At 41.6% G+C, this 19,619-nt stretch overlaps 1 protein-coding gene across 1 annotated transcript; it reads right to left on the bottom strand.

The window, feature by feature from the left end:
• Positions 1-589: 589 nt before the first annotated feature.
• Positions 590-19,477, bottom strand: LOC124148271 (cell wall protein DAN4-like). Its single transcript, XM_046519278.2, has 5 exons — positions 18,835-19,477; positions 5,889-6,027; positions 4,903-5,307; positions 3,424-3,570; positions 590-2,165 (listed from the first exon to the last, which is right to left on the bottom strand). Exons 1-5 carry the CDS (start codon positions 19,210-19,212, stop codon positions 2,008-2,010), a joined length of 1,227 nt encoding a protein of 408 aa, XP_046375234.2. The 5' UTR covers positions 19,213-19,477; the 3' UTR covers positions 590-2,007.
• Positions 19,478-19,619: the final 142 nt, after the last annotated feature.

Here is a 19,619-nt window from a genome sequence, read left to right as displayed (position 1 = left end):
TTCAACGTGAATAATGTATTGGTTGGCTAATGAAAACAAAATCGTTACAAAAATAGTTTTTTTCTCAATGTATTCCCATTTAGTACGTAAGGTATGCTCTCAACGTTCAATAGAAACAAAATAAAAAATGGAAATATGGTGTATTATAAAAAACATATTTATTTCATATCTGATATAATGTTTAATGTACAACGGAAATTACAGTATTTTCTCATTTGATGATCAGAATATCAATGCATGTGAATTTTATATATCGAATGGTAGCAATTACACATGATTAATGAAATCATTGAGAAAATGGTAATGATGATATATATATATATATATATATATATATATATATATATATATATATATATATATATATATATATATATATATATATATATATATATATATAACATTAAAAAAATATCTAGTTTTGTAGCTATAGCTGAAGAAATATCTAACCCCGACACAAAATCCTAAACCTTTTTTCATGCTGACCAAAACAAAAAGAGGCCTTTAAATCAATTATTCAATAACATTCTCAAATTTAAAAGAGAAGTGTCACTTTAGAATCATTTGGGCCTTTTTGTTGAAATGGGGGTAATTTTTAATGTTCATTGAGTAAAGTACATTTGCATCCAGAATGTTGAATGCAGAATGTGAATGTTGCTTTTTTAAATGCTTTACAGTTTGAATTGAAATGGATATACATACATCGTGATATACATGCACTACTGGTAAACACAGAAGAGAAGACGAGACCTGCTTTGTGAGAGTGAATATGAATGAGTGGGGCGGCCCAAATGTATGCAGTGGTGACAGCGGCGCTGTATGAAGGGATCGCCTCACTTTGCCACCACCTATTGTTCCCAGTATGAAAATCAGTCAGGCATGCTAATTGGTTAAACAATAGAAGGCACCAGGGGTCATCTCAAAATTTTGATATATGATATGCACAAAAATTTCATTATTTTATTCTATATATTCTATACTTCTGTATGAAGTACGCCCTTCGTGCAAAGGCAAACTATATATTAAACATATAAGGATCGTCCATAGGGTCACTGGGATCTTCAAAACAGGTGTTTACACCGCACCGTCCATACATCTGTGGTTACTGCGTACCACTAATACCTATGTGTTTACATTAATTAAAAGAACAATGGTTGTTTACCCGGATATATATGGATGCCGTTTAACCACTCATTTGCTCATTATTACCTGTACGCAAAATAATGAATCATCAACCTATACAAAATACATAAACTGATATTATTTTAAATATAAAAACAGAATTTTGTTGGGGTCCATATTTGGTTGTGGTAATAATGTTTGAACTGTTAATCATTGTTACTCTATTGTTGTGGTCTTGTTTTAGGATGTGAGTGTGGATGTTATTTTTGGGTACGGTTGTTGATGTGATGTAAAATGCAGATGTGGATGAAGCTGTGCGAGTGTTGATGACGCCGTGGCTTTGGATGTTGCTGAAAACAGAGGGCACACGTGTGGGTGTGAAGGAGCACATGGTCGTTGATGTGAATGACGACGTAGACGGAAATGGGGATGTGAACGTGGAGGTTGATGTGGAACACGACATTGTCCAGTTAATGGTTGCGGATGTAGATGGTAATGTGGGTAGGGGTAGTAGTTGATGTTAATGTTAATAAGAATTTGGATGTGGCTATGGATTTGGCTGTTGACATGAATGTGATTGTAGATGTAGATTTGGACGAGGACGTGGGTGTAGATGTAGATGTAAATGCTGATGTGAACGTGAATGTAGTGTGTAGACGTGGGTGTAGACACAGACATGGATGTTGATACATATGCAGTCCATGTATACGAGGACAAGGACGCGGCGGCTACCCTAGAACTTATATCTAAAACCATGTCAACTGAGCGTCAAATCAGTATCAGATCAGATCAAAGTTTTGATATTGACATAATCCCAATACAGCGGATTCTAAAGTTCATAAAAGGTTATATGCTTTCACATACGACATACATCATTGACGTATTTCAGGGAATATATGACGTCATGTTGTCTGTATTGCACCGATCGCCAAGACAGAAACACAGGAAGTGATCACCCCCTACAGCTTGACACGACAGATTGTTGGAAGATGCTCTATCCCAAGCTGGGTACTCCTTCGTGCACCCTCGGTGAACAATGTTACCTGGAACATATGACATACCGCATATCAAACCTAGTTGTCACCAGCCGTCTGTAACACTATCTCGCCTACTACAGGTGGGTTTCTAGTATCTCACAGTCATAAAGCATACACTTCTTAACTCATATTCATGTATTATTCACGCACCATAAAGCCCTTTCTCTATAGGTTGACTTTCTAAGAGATGCTGCTTCAAATTTAAATTAATAAAAGGTAAGTGTTCTTCTCAAATGTCTAATTTACCAAAAGGTAGAACAAATGAAAATATGAGGTATTTGCCAAAGAATTTGCTTCATGGGAAATATTGTGGATATGTTTTACAAAATTTGCAATATATTTCATGCTGAATAAATTTCCAATATGATTATTCAAGCACTAAAAAGGATTGAGCCATTAATATCGTTATAATAAATATATAATAAAAAACCATGCCAGGTTTCCTATGTAAACTATTTACCCGTGACAGGCAAGTTGTTTTGCCCAAAATTGTTATTGTGTTTTCAAGTTTTTTTCATTGTTAACTAAAACTCTAAAACTACGGGGCGGTGGGGTAGCCTTGTGGTCAAAGCGTTCGCTCGTCACGCCGAAGACCCGGGGTCGATTCCCGACATGGGTACAATGTGTGAAGCCCATTTCTGGTGATATTCGCCGTGATATTGCTGGAATATTGCTAAAAGCGGCGTAAAACAAAAAAAACTCACTCACTCACTAAAACTACGGGTCTAACAGCTAAAATGTTAATATTATGAATGTGCCTGGTCATGTAGGCCAGTACATACTTGCCCTTTTCGTATTTTGCCATTTACGCCCAATGGAATCTGTTTCGTCGTATAATCGAGTCTGTTTTTTCTCTTGTGTTGACTATTTATATTTATAGCTAAAATGGATATTAGAATTATCATTAAACCGCCCGCATGTTATCAAAAATGAGCGGGCCACTGTACCTTGATAATGCCCTCATATTGCTTGACGACGGGCCATTATCAAGCCCGTTGTTAGGTGACGTCATAGGGTACAGAAAGTGACGTCACGTATTATAGTGACGTTATCCGGTTTGTTCTATGACGTTTCCATATTTGTAAAGGTGGGTCAGTGACATTCGTGTTGATTGCAGTAAATGTTTCAAAACCGATATTGTTGTTTCTTTTTATTTGATAACAAATGCCATCCATTTTAGCTATAATAATGTGGCAACACACTTCGCGAAAAGATGTATTTGTATATTTCTGTCGGAAATTGTGAAACATGCTCTGACACTCACTATCACCATGATTAACATCAGAGAAGCAGGCGGTACCACATGGACAGGGCATTACTTCACCGGGGTCAGTCCCAGCCAGGCTGCCGTTCACCGGACATCGTACATTTCTTGAGTTACAGGAATGACACTTGCGGGAGGATTTGCAGACTGTAATAACAATAACATGCTTGTAAATAAAGGGAAAACAAAGTAAAGAATGGGACTCCATATTCGTTTTCAAAATAGATAAGCGCGAGACCAAGGAAGACATGAATGCTAGACACTTCGCCAAATGAACGCTTTTCATCCCTGTGGAATTTGTTACTTAACGTGGTGACCATAGGTATAGTTCAGAGGTTCAGGACAATTTGTCAAACATGAAAGCAAATGTCTGAAAAAAACATTCTGAAAAATGTCTGAGAAAAACATTGTGAAAAATGTCTGAGAAAAACAAATGTGACATGCTGGACTTCCTCATTGATAACATCTATGTAACATTTGGGGGTTGGACATTCAGGCATCCCCATGGGCACCAATTGTGCACCCCTTTTTACTGATCTGTTTCTTTAGGCATATGAATCGGAATGTCTCTTTGGACTGGCAAAATCAAAACAACGCAATTTGGCCAAGAAGTATAATTTAAGGTACAGGTACATTGATTATCTGATATCCTTCAATAACAGTTAAACAACCAATTCCCTTGCACTGATTTACCGACCCAAACTAGATATGACAGTCACTTAAAGGGGAAGTGTACACGCAAAAATCACTTTCTTTCTTTTTCTAAACAAAACGCAATTTTAGAATTAGTTAGTATCTGTGTTTGAAAATATAAACTCATTTTTTTCACAGTGAAAGTAGGAAGCTCACATTAGTGTGAAAATGCTCTGCCGTTATGAGGCCTTCGTTTTTCGAGCTAAACAGGCCAGAGTTATCCCCCTTAGATTATGACGTAATTGGTGCCAATTCAACTGGGTCCCTGTCTATTCTCAACGCAAAAGATATCAAGAACCAGTTTGCGGTAAAACAGCATGGCCTACGACACACTCCGGCGCAGTGGTGACTCAGCATAACACTATGCTCGCTGGCATCTGAGACGCTAGAATCACACACCTGTACCTACACCACGTGAAGCGGCTCTAACAAAGCATGATGACGTCATGATGTTTATCAATTGGCACCAATGACGTCATATTGCAAGGGGCATAAGCCATGGTGTTTTTGTTGTGGAAATAGAACACTTGGTTAATGTGAAAAATGTAAATCGTTTTAATGCAAAAAATATGTTAATTAATTGTGATATTTTTATATTTTTGTCTATGACACTACTAGGTTAACACTTTTAATGTGGAAAAAGTACACGAAAAATAGGTTCATTTCCTTGTGAACTTGCCCTTTAACTAATGCTAAAAGCATAGACTTCGAAACCTGCCTCGAAAACGAGTGACATGACATATTCAAGGGACAAAAAATATGTTGTGAAATTATCCTAATACTTACGTGTAGTTGTCGTAGTCGTTGATGTAGGTGGAGATAGAGACGTTGAGGCAGTACTAGATCTTGGCGTTATCGAGCTTGTAGTGGCATTCGTTGTATTAGCTATAGTGGGAGGAGTCACTGAAGTGGAGGGAGTGATGGTAGTCGTTGAAGGCGAGTCAGAGATGGTAGTCGTTGACGGCGAGATAGAGGTGGTAGTCGTTGACGGCGAGAGAGAGGTGGAAGATGTTGAAGGCGAGACAGAGGCGGAAGATGGTGAAGAGGGGGTGGGGGCGGAGGGTGTTGAAGTTGAGAGAGAGGTTGTAGTCGTTGAAGTTGAGGGGACAGTTGTAGGTGTTGATGTGGAGACTACCGTTGATGTTGCCTTGGTTGACGATGGTGGTGTAACAGGCGATGCCCCAGTTTGTCCTTAACAATGAAAAATAATAACATGGGAATACCTTCGTGGTTCTGTCCGATACTATTAAATGGACACATAGCTAATACTTAACTTGTTCATTCGTTATTAAACCAGAGGGACATTCGACACCGTGCAAATAAAACTGGAAACCTGCCATGAATAACATTTTAATATAAATCAATGATTTTAACATTATCCCAGGTTTAAATGGAACAGAGATGTCCAAATGTGCAAGATCCAGTAGAACATTAAATTGATGAGACATAAGCGGTTATATAATACAATGGACATGTGCCTGTGATTAAGTTTTTACACATCATAGTCTAGAATCACATGACTCCACACTTCCAATACCAATTCAAAATCTTCTGGTATGTTTTATGATCTTAACAGAAGTCATGCTTGTGTTTCTCGTTATTCGTCTTTCATTGAGAAAACGGCAGAATATTTTATTTTATTTTTTAAGCTACATCCCCGGGTCAATCTTGTATAAACAGTATAAACAGTTTCTTTTGTAATGATTATATTTCCTGTTAAACGTTTGTTGTTTGAAATATCAATACATGTACCTGAATGTTCTTTGGCCTACCTGCTTTTTTGGCGAGTAGAAGTGCGCTGGTGACTGCCAAGCTAGACACAAGAACTATAATCAGTAGGACTATTCCAATGATCATCACCCGTTTGAAGGAGCACCATCCTGGTGTCGAGCCAGAAGGAGGGCCTTGGTTCTGTGACACCAGAAACAGACATACAGTTGAGGTAGTGTGTAAATAGCAATCGGCAAGCCAAAGAATAATTATAACCAGTCTCAAATTCTGACGAAATAGGTTCCTTCGGACGTAAAAGCAATAGAGTAGACTACGTTTATAACGAACACGCATATGACGAACTGGATTTTGGGTCCCAGCCATTTGCTGTATATATGCTGTGTGTATGTTTATAACGACTGACTGACTGAGTATGGTTTTACGCCGCTTTTAGCAATATTCCAGCAATATCACGGCGGGGGACACCAGAAATAGGCTTCACACATTGTACCCATGTCGGGAATCGAACCCGGGTCTTCGGCGTGACGAGCGAACGCTTTAACCAGTAGGCTACCCCACCGCCCCTGTTTATAACGAATTACGGTTAGAACGAACTAATATAAGTGGTCCCTTTAAATTCGTTATAACCGTAGCCTACTTTATAGTGATTTTATGAATTGATTTTATGATTTTTATGATATAGACAATTTTATGAATGGATCACTGGAAATATGTGTTCGCGAAAAGAGTAAGCATGTTTGCTCCACCTGTAGCTCCCGCCACTCAGCCTAATTCGGTGATGACACCAGGTGTTCGCGAAAACGGAGAGCATGACTGTCAATATGGAGTATCACCCAAACATATGGTCATTTGGGTCTGTCATTCAGAAGTTGTTTTTGTCCCTCACAAAGAACAGAACGTACATATTCCTTGCACCATATGGACAAAGAAAGTAATAGACTCTAACTGCCGTTCTTGAACACAGTATCATTTGTAATATCAGTAACGTATTAATTTTTATTACTTATGGTTTTCATTTCCCAGGGTTCAAGATAAGCGAAGTTAAATACTTTGAACGAATTATGATTTCATATGTGCTATAACAACGTTGACTAAATGCAAATACAATTGACTTCAACTTTAGAATGGTCAACTTTCTCTTTACGTCGAGCAGTATTCCTGCAGCTCCCGCTTTTGGTGTCTACATTTTACAACCTTTTAGGTACAATCCAGCATGCTTTTTCCACCAAGATTCTAAAGAGCGTCACACGACTCTTGCTCAGAGGTTGTTTGATCAAGGTTATGACATTCAAGGTCTCAGTAAAGCTTTCAAATTGTTTTATTGATGACATGTGGAGGATATTCCCAATGTGCATCATGACAAAAATGATGCCCGATGCAATTCCCTCTTTTGACTAGTACAATATATTCCCGCGTTTTTCAGGTGAACAATTGACTTGCCTTTGCATGTGTTTGTGACAGGTGCCACCGGTGGGGCAGGATACGCTCACCTTTTCGCGAACACCTGATATCGTCACCATTTTGATAGTGATTCCTAAACACACACACGTGATATAATCGGAATCGACTCTGTTTTGGGCAGAGAGGGTTTGGTTGCTTTTATTTATATAATACAAGTAGCATTGTGGCATCATGTTTAATGGCGTCTCATTAGCAACGACATCATCGGGCATCGTTGCTTCTCAGCACGGTTTATTCAATAAAATACTTCTTAACGCACGCTAATTCTATAAATTGTCGAACATAAAGAGATAATAACAGTACTGTGTCCGTCCTACAGATGTTATTAAATGCGGGTTAAAATTAAACGAATTCATATAAATTCAATAGTCCTGACACTCGTTTCGTAAATTCAGCACGACACACATCCCCATGAATAATCGCTAGATATCTCTGTGATCAAATTGTGTAATAGGTTTAAATTGTCTCTCTCGAGGAAAAGTCATAGATTCTTGGGTAATTCATCATACAGTAGAACACGGATATAACGAACACGGATATAGCGAACAAACGGATACAGCGAACTGATACCTGATTACCGACAAGACCATTTATCACTTATTAGCGACGTGTATAGCGAACTGAGAAATCTCACTCAGTGTCAAGTGTCACTGACAATTGGCTGTATGCAATCAGCGGCGAATCAACACAATGGCGGTGAATCAATACAATCAGTGGTGACGGATTAACCTTGTTAAATTTGCATTGTGTTAATCTTACCTGTACATGTAATCTTGTCTGTAAAACAAACAGTTTTTGACAGTTTGGCGGATCTGAACGATGCCGTTTCAAGAATGCAGTCAGCGAAACGAGGCCAAAGTAAAATCACAGACTACACATTTCGTATGTAAATCGAAAAATGATAAATATGTTTAAATTTTGTACATGTATTTGATAACAATCTTCAGAAAATGTTATGAATTTAATGTTATTAAATGAATGTTGTAAATTTATATCAGTTGAATGATCACTGCTAATACAAGTCAATGCTGCAGTTACGTGTGTATTGTGTTTTGTTTTATCCAAGATGGCGGACGTTTCCGAGCGAAAACGTGTATAACGAACAACGGATATAACGAACTGATTTCTCTGGTCCCTAGTAGTTCGTTATATCCGTGTTCTACTGTATTGCATTATGTCAGCTTGGCCTGCTCCAACACTGAACATATTAAATCTAACCTTGATATATTGTCGATTCGACGATAACCCACTAAATCACTCACTTGTAACACCTTGACCGTGCACACGTGATGCCCCACCAAGCTAAACCAGCAGTCGAGTATGACAAGTTATCGCTCTGTGTGGTGAATAGTCCTTTGTCAAGTTACAGTTGTATTGGCATCTGATTAGTTATGAATACACCATGCCATTACAAATGTAAGAAGTAAATTCCAAATGCAACAACTGTTATACTTGGGATTACACTCTCTTTGTGAAGTACAAATTCTAGTACTTTTTTGGTTGAGTCCTACACGGGACTCGAACCCACACTCTCAGAGTGTTACATCTGATTAGTTGTTTAAATATCTGGAAACAACATAGGACGCTAAGGATACGTGTCTTCTAGCTGAGGCATTGCCAAACAACTTCAAGCGAGGGCTTTATTAAAACAGAACCTGTTTATGTGGTAATCATCATAGCCATTGTTGTTGCTATTGTTGTCATTGTAACTTGGAAACTACTGGTCCGATTTTGACCAAATTTTGTGTGTGTATGCAGAGTGGGATCGTAGAGGCGATGTCTTGCAAGCGTTTCCTTACTTTTGACGGCGTCGGTACAACCAAACCAATTGGGGATTCGAACTTGGACGAGGCCGGAAACAGATTCAGCACTTTATCTAAGCAATGCGACAGAAACCCGGGGTCCTGGCGAAGTCAGAACACTAATTCGTTTGACTGTAGCTCAATGGACAAGGGAGCTATGCTTCCGGACTATTTGACCCCCTGCCACCCGGCCTGTCACCCTGCCCCAAGCTGCCGTACAGCAGACCTCTGAATAGCAGACCTTTGAACACTTGTAACTCGGAAACTACTGGTCCGATTTTGACCAAATTTCGTGTGTGTATGTAGATTGGGATCGTCTAGATTATTATTGTGTTCATAATGCCCTATTGTAATCGTTCGATTTATTTTTAGGGCTCTATGCCCTGGGACGACCTTGTACACGTCAATTACGTAGCGGCGTCCTTATTTGACGGCATTGGTACAAAGAATCCATTTGAGGATTCGAATATGAATAAGGACTGGAATGGGTTCAGAACACCCAAGAATGCTCTGGCTCCCGCCAATTTTGTCAAAACGGACTGATGACATATGAAGTAATAAATTACACTATAACATACTCATGTGCACTGCATTATAAAGTGGATTCAAATGACTGGAACTAAATGATTTATTGGTATGAGGGGCGGCCGGGTAGCCTTGTGGTTAAAGCGTTTGCTCGTCACACCGAAAACCCGGGTTCGATTCCTGACATGGGTACAATGTGTGAAACCAATTTCTGGTGTCCCCCGCCGTCATATTGCTGGAATATTGCTAAAAGCGGCGTAAAACCATACTCACTCACTTACTAGTGGCGTGAGATGTATTTTGTCCCGCTGCTCTGAAACCGTTACTCCGAATACTTTCACACTCTACGTGTGCCTGCTGCTTTAGATGCTTGACATCTTTTGTTCTTTAACTTTGGCCACTGGCCACGTGGTTTGGCAGCCATTTTGGATTCAGGGTTTTCACAGTGTCTTCGAACATGGACGGCGTCAGAAATTGGTGTAGAACATCCCGGGACGTTCTGGGACACATCATTGTCGTAGAGGCAATGTCTCGCAAGCGTTTCCTTACTTTTGAAGGCGTTGGTACATGCAAACCATATGCAGATTCAAACATGGACGGCGTGTAGAATGGGTTCAGGACATCCCGGGACGTTCTGGGACACGTCAATGTCGTAGAGGCGATGTCTCACAAGCGTTTCCTTACTTTAGACGGCATCGGTACAACCAAACCAATTGGGGATTCGAACTTGGACGAGGCCGGAAACAGATTCAGCACTTTATCTAAGCAATGCGACAGAAACCCGGGGTCCTGGCGAAGTCAGAACACTAATTCGTTTGACTGTAGCTCAATGGACAAGGGAGCTATGCTTCCGGACTATTTGACCCCCTGCTTCCCGGCCTGTCACCCTGCCCCAAGCTGCCGTACAGCAGACCTCTGAATAGCAGACCTTTGAACACTTGTAACTCGGAAACTACTGGTCCGATTTTGACCAAATTTCGTGTGTGTATGTAGATTGGGATCGTCTAGATTATTATTGTGTTCATAATGCCCTATTGTAATTGTTCGATTTATTATTAGGGCTCTATGCCCTGGGACGACCTTGTACACGTCAATTACGTAGCGGCGTCCTTATTTGACGGCATTGGTACAAAGAATCCATTTGAGGATTCGAATATGAACAAAGACTGGAATGGGTTCAGAACACCCAAGAATGCTCTGGCTCCCGCCAATTTTGTCAAAACGGACTGATGACATATGAAGTAATAAATTACACTATAACATACTCATGTGCACTGCATAATAAAGTGGATTCAAATGACTGGAACTAAATGATTTATTGGCATGAGGGGCGGCCGGGTAGCCTTGTGGTTAAAGCGTTTGCTCGTCACACCGAAAACCCGGGGTTCGATTCCTGACATGGGTACAATGTGTGAAACCAATTTCTGGTGTCCCCCGCCGTCATATTGCTGGAATATTGCTAAAAGCGGCGTAAAACCATACTCACTCACTTACTAGTGGCGTGAGATGTATTTTGTCCCGCTGCTCTGAAACCGTTACTCCGAATACTTTCACACTCTACGTGTGCCTGCTGCTTTAGATGCTTGACATCTTTTGTTCTTTAACTTTGGCCACTGGCCACGTGGTTTGGCAGCCATTTTGGATTCAGGGTTTTCACAGTGTCTTCGAACATGGACGGCGTCAGAAATTGGTGTAGAACATCCCGGGACGTTCTGGGACACATCATTGTCGTAGAGGCAATGTCTCGCAAGCGTTTCCTTACTTTTGAAGGCGTTGGTACATGCAAACCATATGCAGATTCAAACATGGACGGCGTGTAGAATGGGTTCAGGACATCCCAGGACGTTCTGGGACACATCAATGTCGTAGAGGCGATGTCTCACAAGCGTTTCCTTACTTTAGACGGCATCGGTACAACCAAACCAATTGGGGATTCGAACATGGACGAGATCGGAAACAGTGTCAGTACTTTATCTATGCAATGCGACAGAAACCCGGGGTCCTGGCCAAGTCAGAACACTCATCCGTTTGACTGTAGCTCAATGGACAAGGGAGCTATGCTCCCGGACTAGTTGACCCCCTACCACCCGGCCTGCCACCCGGCCTGTCACCCTGCCCCAAGCTGCCGTACAGCAGACCTCTGATTAGCAGACCTTCGAACACTTGTTACTCGGAAACTACTGGTCCGATTTCGACCAAATTTCGTGTGTGTATGAAGAGTGGGATCGTCAAGATTATGATGGTAATCATATTGTCCTATTGTAATTGTTTGATTTATTATTAGGGCTCTATACCCCGGGACACCCTTGTACACGTCAATTACGTAGCGGCGTCTATATTTGACGGCATTGGTACAAAGAATCCATTTGAGGATTCAAATATGAACAAGAACTGGAATGGGTTCAGATCAACCAAGAATGCTCTGGCTCCCGCCAATTTTGTCAAAACGGACTGATGACATATGAAGTAATAAATTACACTATAACATACTCATGTGCACTGCATTTATAAAGTGGATTCAAATTGACTGGAACTAAATGATTTATTGGTATGAGGGGCGGTCGGGTAGCCTTGTGGTTAAAGCGTTCGCTCGTCACGCCGAAAACCTGTCAATTCCTGACATTGGTACAATGTGTGAAACCAATTTCAGGTTCACCGCCGTGATATTGCTGGAATATTGCTTAAAGCGGCGTAAAACCATACTCACTCACTTACTAGTGGCGTGAGATGTATTTTGTCCCGCTGCTCTGAAACCGTTACTCCGATTACTTTCACACTCTACGTGTGCCTGCTGCTTTAGATGCTTGACATCTTTGTTCTTTAACTTTGGCCACTGGCCACGTGGTTTGGCAGCCATTTTGGATTCAGGGTTTTCACAGTGTCTTCGAACATGGACGGCGTCAGAAATTGGTGTAGAACATCCCGGGACGTTCTGGGACACATCACTGTCGTAGAGGCAATGTCTCGCAAGCGTTTCCTTACTTTTGAAGGCGTTGATACATGCAAACCATATGCAGATTCAAACATGGACGGCGTGTAGAATGGGTTCAGGACATCCCGGGACGTTCTGGGACACGTCAATGTCGTAGAGGCGATGTCTCACAAGCGTTTCCTTACTTTAGACGGCATCGGTACAACCAAACCAATTGGGGATTCGAACATGGACGAGATCGGAAACAGTGTCAGTACTTTATCTATGCAATGCGACAGAAACCCGGGGTCCTGGCCAAGTCAGAACACTCATCCGTTTGACTGTAGCTCAATGGACAAGGGAGCTACGCTCCCGGACTAGTTGACCCCTTACCACCCGGCCTGCCACCCTGCCTGTCACCCTGCCACAAGCTGCCGTACAGCAGACCTCTGATTAGCAGACCTTCGAACACTTGTTACTCGGAAACTACTGGTCCGATTTCGACCAAATTTCGTGTGTGTATGAATAGTGGGATCGTCAAGATTATGATGGTAATCATATTGTCCTATTGTAATTGTTTGATTTATTATTAGGGCTCTATGCCCTGGGACGACCTTGTACACGTCAATTACGTAGCGGCGTCTATATTTGACGGCATTGGTACAAAGAATCCATTTGAGGATTCAAATATGAACAAGAACTGGAATGGGTTCAGATCAACCAAGAATGCTCTGGCTCCCGCCAATTTTGTCAAAACGGACTGATGACATATGAAGTAATAAATTACACTATAACATACTCATGTGCACTGCATTTATAAAGTGGATTCAAATTGACTGGAACTAAATGATTTATTGGTATGAGGGGCGGTCGGGTAGCCTTGTGGTTAAAGCGTTCGCTCGTCACGCCGAAAACCTGTCAATTCCTGACATTGGTACAATGTGTGAAACCAATTTCAGGTTCACCGCCGTGATATTGCTTCAATATTGCTAAAAGCGGCGTAAAACCATACTCACTCACTTACTAGTGGCGTGAGATGTATTTTGTCCCGCTGCTCTGAAACCGTTACTCCGATTACTTTCACACTCTACGTGTGCCTGCTGCTTTAGATGCTTGACATCTTTTGTTCTTTAACTTTGGCCACTGGCCACGTGGTTTGGCAGCCATTTTGGATTCAGGGTTTTCACAGTGTCTTCGAACATGGACGGCGTCAGAAATTGGTGTAGAACATCCCGGGACGTTCTGGGACACATCACTGTCGTAGAGGCAATGTCTCGCAAGCGTTTCCTTACTTTTGAAGGCGTTGGTACATGCAAACCATATGCAGATTCAAACATGGACGGCGTGTAGAATGGGTTCAGGACATCCCGGGACGTTCTGGGACACATCAATGTCGTAGAGGCGATGTCTCACAAGCGTTTCCTTACTTTAGACGGCATCGGTACAACCAAACCAATTGGGGATTCGAACATGGACGAGATCGGAAACAGTGTCAGTACTTTATCTATGCAATGCGACAGAAACCCGGGGTCCTGGCCAAGTCAGAACACTCATCCGTTTGACTGTAGCTCAATGGACAAGGGAGCTACGCTCCCGGACTAGTTGACCCCCTTCCACCCGGCCTGCCACCCTGCCTGTCACCCTGCCACAAGCTGCCGTACAGCAGACCTCTGATTAGCAGACCTTCGAACACTTGTTACTCGGAAACTACTGGTCCGATTTCGACCAAATTTCGTGTGTGTATGAAGAGTGGGATCGTCAAGATTATGATGGTAATCATATTGTCCTATTGTAATTGTTTGATTTATTATTAGGGCTCTATACCCTGGGACACCCTTGTACACGTCAATTACGTAGCGGCGTCTATATTTGACGGCATTGGTACAAAGAATCCATTTGAGGATTCAAATATGAACAAGAACTGGAATGGGTTCAGATCAACCAAGAATGCTCTGGCTCCCGCCAATTTTGTCAAAACGGACTGATGACATATGAAGTAATAAATTACACCATAACATACTCATGTGCACTGCATTTATAAAGTGGATTCAAATTGACTGGAACTAAATGATTTATTGGTATGAGAGGGGGTCGGGTAGCCTTGTGGTTAAAGCGTTCGCTCGTCACGCCGAAAACCTGTCAATTCCTGACATGGGTACAATGTGAGAAACCAATTTCAGGTTCACCGCCGTGATATTGCTGGAATATTGCTAAAAGCGGTGTAAAACCATACTCACTCACTCACTAATGGCATGAGATGTATTTTGCCCCGTTGCTCTGAAACCGCTACTCCGATTACTTTCACACTCTACATGTGCCTGCTGCTTTAGGTGCTTGACATCTTTTGTTCTTTAACTTTGGCCATTGGCCACGTGGTTTGGCAGCCATTTTGGATTCAGGGTTTTCACAGTGTCTTTTGGGTACACATGTCTTCAAAAGCATACGACTCTGAATCCACCACATGAAATGCTACCAAACTTTCTGAGATTTGTCTCCGTACACAACATATCAAACATTGATATATTTGATGGGATAGTTATTAGTTGCGGCCATATTTGATTTTGATTTTCATACCCCCCGGCGTTCCATCAACTCATCAAAGGCCCCAATCAGCCATAATCCCGTTGTTTATATTACTGGCTTCATCCTTTGTTTCTGTCACTGACTTCACCGACGATTGTCATCACTACCCTTTTGTGTACATAACAGGCTTCTCTACTCCAGTATAACAATATCTACTCTACTGCATAAACATTGCCTCCTACTTGTATAGATACTTGTCAACCACACTCTATATCAGCAAAACCACACTCTGTATACCACTTGCTTGATAACTGTGATAGAACCTAAACCGAAACGTCACTCTTAATTGTAATAAAGAAGTTGTTCATCCATAAATTCTTATCCTCACTTAGTACTCCAACTTCTAAATGCCTATCAAAGAAGAAGTCAGTGAAATATCAAATTATTAATTACATTATACAATACTCTTATGCACTGTATTATAAAGCGGATTCGAGTAGGCTGAAACCATATGACTCAGTAATTCTCGATATCATAGAGCCCGACATCGCTGCCCGCAGCTATATTTATTATTATTATTATTATTATTATTATTATTATAGTCCACTTGTAACGGAATGACATCCATCTACTCGGTAGTTGCTCGTGGCGCTATATAGTCATGCAGTACAGGCCCCTGAAGAGATGGATTCCCAAGTTTGATTTGAAGTCTTTGAGGGAAGAAAAAAGCGGCGTCAAAGTACATAACCCAGAGATTATAATTTGAAAGTTGAAGCATCTACTTGGATCTTTATAGTAGATATGATATTTGGAACAGGTTGGTACTTCTGTACTAAGTCTATTAAATATAAAGGCACTCCTCCATTAGTTGAAGCGATTTGCCACGAGATCTATTCTAGCCTCAGCTTGGAGCCAGTGCAAGGACTTCTAAACATAATGCGTAGGTATTACAGGGTCTTCCATAGAGTTTGCAGCGCTCAACCAGTTTATGTCATTATCTGTGTGTCAGCTTGCTCCGTTTTGCTTGGTAGACGGATGTAGGAAAATGCCATTCAAGTAATAGCCAATAGCAACTGTGCCTCTCACGGAACCACAATGGGAAATGATATTGCTATCTGGTTATGTGTTAATCTAGTGATAATTATGAGTCACATACCCGCTGTGCCGGAGCCTACATGGCTACTGGAGCATGGTAGGGACAAAGTACCATCACTGATGAAAGGAAACACGTCGGGCTGGTTTATGTGTACATGTCTTGACAAACCGCATGAAAGTTTCCGTTTGTACTTGTACTTCAGTAGGTCATGGTTCGAGACCCGGCTGCTTCAAACCCAAGGATGTACTTGTTACCCTGTCTCGCGCTCGGCAGTGATAAACAAGGACTGGTCGGCTAGAAGTAGTATACTGTGTCTTAGCGGGATGGTATCGCAGAGGTTTAGCAAGTCCGAACCAGCAACCACACACACAAGCGTACGTCGCTATATAAGCGACATTTCAATTTGGCTTCGTACGGCCAACCGCCAACGTTCCGGTTAATAGTCATGTGAATAAATCATGTAGAAACTTCATCAATGCACATCATTGTTGCGCTGACTAGAATAGAAGTTTAATCTCAAAAGTCTCCCCATTTGACTTACTTGTATTTCCCTCACCGGTTGTATTTGATCAATAATAATATCGGGAAATTGGGATTTTTCAATCCAGGTTGTTGTTTTACGCCGCACTCAGCAATATTCCAGCTTTATCACGGCGGTCTATAAATAATCGAGTCTGGAACAGACGGTCCAGTGATTGACATCATGCGCATCGATCCACGCAATTGGGATACGATTGGATATATATACTGAACCAAATTAAAAACTTCACAATCCTAAATTTTAACATTTTGACCAGTTATCATTGTGGGCCCTTATTGTGTATTTAAACAGTAATGGCCACGTATTGTCTTCAGATAACACCCGTGTTTGTGCAGGTGAATCGATGAAAATCATGTGCACAGCAATATAGTGGCAAAAGTGGTTTTTCACGTGCAACTGGTCACGTGGCCATAATACCACACGTGTTTTCAACCATACTTGTTAGCAGTCATTAACAAAAAAAGAAAACACAAGAAAACAAAAGTCTTTACGGCCATTTGTCATGCCACGCCTTTCAACGTGAAACGTGAACGTGCCATCGGCATGTTGCAGACGGGAACGTCCGTAGCTGAATCGCAAGGGCGATGGGTTGTAGTCGACGGACTGTTTATGATTTACGGACGCGTCTACAGCAAACGGGTACCACCGCTGATCGCCCTCGGCCAGGTCGACCACGTGTGACGGCACATGCAGACGTGCCTCCGTAACCAATTTTTAACGGCTACATCAACCAGAAATGAACTGTTTAGGGGTAGACTGAGTGCGCAAACTGTTCGAAACCGTCTAAGAACTGCTCACCCTCAAGCACGACGGCCATACTGCGGGCCTTTTCTGACTCAATTACACATACGTCAACGTCAATTGTGGGACACTTACGATGGACTCAGAGGAATTGGAATCAAGTCGTCTTCAGTGATGAATCCCGATTTAATCTTCGATTTGCTGATGGTAGGGCGAGGGTTAGGAGGGGCCGTCATGAACGTTACGCCCAGTGTTGTGTACAGGAAGTTGACAGATTTCGAGGCGGAAGTGTCATGGTGTGGGGTGCTTTCTGTGGCAATGCACGTTCCAGGCTTCTTGTCATCCTTGGCAACCTCAACGCTGCTGCTTACCGCGACCAGGTACTGGCACCAGAACTTCTGCCTTTTATGGCAGCACATGGACCCGGTTTGATCTTCCAACACGACAATGCCAGACCCAACACAGCAATTTTGACAAGGAATTTCCTTCAGAATGCGGGAGTCAACGTCATGGACTGGTCTCCCGACCTCAATCCCATCGAACACGTCTGGGATGCTCTTGGCAGAAGTCTTCGCACTCTCCAGAACCAACCACAGAATTTGCAAGATCTTGGCACCATTTTGCAGCATCAATGGCGTCGTCTTCCCAATCATGTGTTCACAAGCATCATAAGGTCCATGCGGAGGCGTTGTGTGGCAGTTGTCAACGCACATGGGGGCCATACACGCTACTGAACTTGTGTGCCATCATATTCTCGTGCTTGGGACTTATGATTTAAACTGTTGATGTTATTACCGAATATCGTAGGTGCTTGGAACAAATTATGGTTACCACCGTTAATTAAAATCCTTCTTTTGACATTAAAGATTAAAAATTACCTTCTCTGATACATTTGACCGTTGTATATCATATATATATATATATATATATATATATATATATATATATATATATATATGGGATTACTTTTAAAAAAGTGAAGTTTTTAATTTGACTCAGTATACATAGATTCACCTTTCTTGGAGAGACTGAAATCTCATATTACAGTGTAAAGACGTCACAGTCTACACGATATCAGCCTCAAAACCTCTCTCTCTCTCTCTCTCTCTCTCTCTCTCTCTCTCTCTCTCTCTCTCTTCAGACTGTTGCCACAGAAATTGCATGATTTTCCCGGGGAAAATATCAGGCTCACAGTTTAAAAATATCAGGTTGGTAGCTGTTTGTAGCTGGATATTGAATTAGGTAATCAAATTACGTAATCAATACGAAATCAAAGTCTGCAAATACCAGGTCCATGTTGGACATATTAACAATTAAATTATCCCTTATGAATTTGTAACTGCACATTATGGATAGTGAAAGTATGATGCTAGAACATTGTTCCTACCGTAGGAGATAACTGATTCCAGGTAGCATAGGATGCCAAAGACTGACTGCTTGCCATGTCGCTGTCGGATCCTGTCGATGGTGGCACAGTGCATCCCTTCTTATCGCTGCTGCTCCGCAATATGTCATCTGGCATCACACAACTGACATCTTTGGTCTTTGGTAGCGTCCCAACCTGCCCAATAGTGTCATAGGGATCATCGGGCTTTTCATCACAGACATTGTTCCCGGTGACCACATCTGGCAAGGCCGAGTCCCTGAAATTTAACTGTACCGCATGGCAATAAGTTTCGGAATCACGAACTGATCCGCAATCAGCTGGGTCTCTGATGGGAGAAGTACGCAGTTCAACAGCATCTCCGTATGATTCGGTCGTCATGGTGTTGTGAAAATCCACGCACGTCAATGTTTGGTTATTCCATTTTCAGAACGTATGACCAGCTTCAGACTGTTCCTGCTTCTAAAACACAACCCTTCCTCGGATCTCTCTTCTTCAGGTGTAAGGCACACCCTCATTGTTACTTCCTGGTTGATATCAATAGACTTGCTCATACACACCGAGTATTTTCAACAATGGCTGTTGTTATTTAATATTCAGGGTGGAAATTCAATAGTTCATACTCCCATGCACAAATGTAGTCTCACTACTTAGGAAAACTACCCGCAGTACGTCAATTATATTATCACATATCTTGATATTTAAGCTGGCATTCAGACAAGGCTTTGCTCGTTCACGGGGTCGTGAACAGGAATAATATATCAGTGTCTTGTTATAGACCGACATGG

The sequence above is a fragment of the Haliotis rufescens genome, unplaced genomic scaffold, assembly GCF_023055435.1.
Source record: "Haliotis rufescens isolate VD_foot unplaced genomic scaffold, xgHalRufe1.0.p SCAF_19, whole genome shotgun sequence".
In the NCBI taxonomy this organism is placed as follows: domain Eukaryota; kingdom Metazoa; phylum Mollusca; class Gastropoda; order Lepetellida; family Haliotidae; genus Haliotis; species Haliotis rufescens.
This window is presented reverse-complemented; position numbering and strand designations above follow the sequence as displayed.